The sequence below is a fragment of the Penaeus chinensis genome, chromosome 8 (assembly GCF_019202785.1).
Source record: "Penaeus chinensis breed Huanghai No. 1 chromosome 8, ASM1920278v2, whole genome shotgun sequence".
NCBI lineage: Eukaryota > Metazoa > Arthropoda > Malacostraca > Decapoda > Penaeidae > Penaeus > Penaeus chinensis.
In genome coordinates, this window is record NC_061826.1 from 14,223,857 (window position 1) to 14,227,323 (window position 3,467).

General features: G+C 34.8%; 2 protein-coding genes across 2 annotated transcripts in view; both read left to right on the forward strand.

Annotated features, from left to right (window-relative positions):
* The first annotated feature begins 1,250 nt into the window (after positions 1-1,250).
* On the forward strand, positions 1,251-2,111 carry LOC125027810 (protein spaetzle 3-like). The gene is made up of 2 exons (XM_047616943.1): positions 1,251-1,265; positions 1,374-2,111. Exons 1-2 carry the CDS (start codon positions 1,251-1,253, stop codon positions 2,109-2,111), a joined length of 753 nt encoding a protein of 250 aa, XP_047472899.1.
* A 287-nt stretch (positions 2,112-2,398) lies between these two features.
* Positions 2,399-3,467, forward strand: part of LOC125027811 (neurotrophin 1-like) — a 5,716-nt gene continuing 4,647 nt past the window's right edge. Inside the window, exon 1 of the mRNA XM_047616944.1 lies at positions 2,399-2,435. Coding sequence (XP_047472900.1) covers positions 2,399-2,435 — 37 coding nt within the window. The remainder of the gene's footprint in view (positions 2,436-3,467) is intronic.

Here is a 3,467-nt window from a genome sequence, read left to right on the forward strand (position 1 = left end):
GTGTTGTGTTTATATATGTGTCAGTGTTTGCCTTACATATAATGTATATGTGTAAGAGTGTGTATATATGTAAAGACATATATGCGTATGTTTATACATACATATATACTGTACATATATACATAAATATATACTTATATATTTACATACAAATATTAATCGATCAATAAACTGATAGATAGTATACTTCTATGAATATCTATATAACTGTGTAAATATATATATGGATATTTCCTCGACAGATAAACAGAGGTTGAATAAATGGTAATATATCCATTCTTACTGTTTATATATGTGTCCAAGCGCACACACACATACATATATACATATATGTTTATATATCTATATATAGTAGTATATATAAATGTATATTGTATAGATGTTTATATATCAATATTAATATGGGTGTGTATGCTTGTGTGCATGAATAAACTCTTTTGCTTTTTGTGTCTATATTATTGTGTGTATACATTTTTTATATATGTACGTATGTATAAATATATATACATTAAACATATATATATGTATATATATGTATAACATATATGTACATATCAATTTATATATATATTAAACATCCCTATAGAAATAAATATATACATGTACATATGCAGGAGCTTCAATTAGGGTGTGGCTGATGGGGCAGTTGCCCCCCTCAAGGTCTAGCTTGCCCCCTTGAAGGACATCAGTTTTAAATAGATCAAATGTCATAAATTATACCTATAAAAGTCTGGTTATACCATGAAAATACCTTTAAAATTGGCAAGTTTTTTTTTTTTTTTTTTTTTTTTTTTTTTTTTTTTTTTTTTTTTTTTTTTGTCCAAATTACTCGTGTGCCCCCATTACATATATTTTGCATATTATACATATTTGTACATGTAATGTTTAAATATTCATATATGTATCCATGCAAACATCCACATCCACAACTGTTTATACACACGTATGAATATATATGTATATGTAAGCATGTGTTTTTGTGCCTTTGTGAATATGTGTATGTCTTGGCCACTTTTCTCCTTCCAGGATAGAGGGGAAGGAGAGAGGTAGAAATATGTTCGCATGTCTGTGCTAATGGGAAATAATGGTGACAGAGTCAGGAAACGATGTACTTTCACGCTTTTCTAACCTTGGAGTCACGCATCTTCGTACTGCGTGGGCGTGGCCGGACATACCTGGAGTATATAAGCTCGATAGTAACGAATGGCCAACAGTAGAAGCGATTCTCGTATCTATCTGCTCTTTTCACCATGGCTCTTACAGTGGTAAGTTGCGACAATCCTGCCAGTTAAATCTGGCTGCACTGTACTATTTGAAAAAATAGGACTTTGCGAAAAGCTTATAATATTTTAATGTTAATCTTTACTTTCTAGTCGGTCGTTCTGGCATGCGCTGGACTTGTCCTGGGCTCTGTCCTTCCCCCTGCATATGGCCATCACCCACAGCCCGCTTACGGTCACCATGCGCCTGCTTACGGTCATCATGCGACTGCTTACGGTCATCATGCACCTGCTTACGGCCACCAGCATACCTACGACCACGGTTACTGCGACCCAACTGTTGCCCCCGCATGTGCTGACAACTCTACTCTCTCCTACTGCTTGGAAGACACTGAGTATCCCGAATACGAGATCAAAGCTGCCATCACTTCCGATCATCTGATCACCAAGAAGTACGCTGACGTCGCCGACCAGTCTGCTGATGACTTGGTAGACATGCTTACTAAGGACCAGGAGGAGGCCTTCGACTACTCTTACTACACTGGTGCCTCCACTGGGGACTCTCCCTATGATGTCACCCACTGGGCTGGTCCTGAGGGTTATCTCTGTCCCTCCGAAGTGGTATATGCCATGCCCAAACGTGCCCAGAATGTGGAAGGCAAGTGGCGCGTCATTGTCAACGACATTCACTATTACAGCCAGACTGCCCGCCTAGAAACTTGTCTATTCCCAGAGTCTGCTTGCCGTGCGCTTGCTCCTTGCTACCAGAGCCACTGCACCCAGAAGTCAGTGTACCACCGACTCCTTTCCTACGATCCATGTGACCCCTACAAGGGCCTCTTTATCGACATCTACAAGATGCCATCTGCCTGCTCCTGTCACCTCGCCTAACACGCTACCGCAACGCTCCTCAACGACTAGCCTCTTTACGCACAATCTGATATTTCATGGCCAATAGGGAACCACCGACAATCCCTTTTGGCCCTTAAAGCGGAGGAGAACACGTCACGTGACAAGAGAACTGCTTTTTTTCACGTATCAGAACTAGCCATGCCAGAAACCGCCGGGACGCTTCCATCGCTGCTCTCTTTCTCCCTTCTCGACTTCCTCTTCCTTCCACCCATGTAAGACAGATGAAAGTCTATTCTAATATATCTTATCAACGAATCACTTACTACATGATTTACTGCCCCTTAGCACCTAAAAGATATCCATGTAATATCAAAAGATTCTGTGTACATAATCCGAAAAGCAAAGATCCGAGGAGGTGAAATGAAGGTTATGATAGTAATAATAATAATAATAGTTAAAAGAACAACTGTAATAATATTCACGACAGTAAAACAGTAATGATGACAAAATTTATAATGGTCATACTAATAAGGATACCAATAATAAGTCTTAAGATGAAAAGGATGTAATAATAGTAATAAAATTATTTTGAAAATATACATAGAAATAACAATTGATACTAGTAATTATGGTAATAATAATGATAAAGATAACAGTAACGGTAATAATAAAAATGATTTTAATAATATTAATAATAAAAACAATATTAGAAATAGTAGTAACAATAATGGTAATGGTGATAGTAATAATAATGATTACAAAAAAAAATATAGGAAAATACAAATTACCAATGGGAACTTCATTATTAGAAATTATAGTAGGGATGATAATGCTAATTATTATAAAGTTAAAGATAATAATGTTAATGATGATAATAACAGCAGAATTTGAATAGCATCAATAATATGGAGAATGATAACGGTAATAAAGCAACAATGTGAATAACATTCCTATTCATAAAAAAAAACATGGTTATAATTATAGTATTAGTGAAAACATACAATCTTTTGACAATATACAATTTTCTTTTTCTTTTTTTGGTTAGGTTAATAATCAATAGAATATATAACAAGCCAGGAATTAATAATGATGGACATACACACACGTATATATATGTATATATTTATATAGCGTATATATGTCATATGTACAGCACACACATACACACACATATAGATTGATCTACATATATACACACAAAATTATCTTTATATACACAACCTCTCCCCTCTCTCTCTCTTTATATATATATATATATATATATATATATATATATACATATATATATATATATATATATATATATATATATATATATATATATATATATATATATTGTGCGACTCAGAGAGTAGGACGACACACTCCAGTTCCACTCGCTCCTAACTTTATATG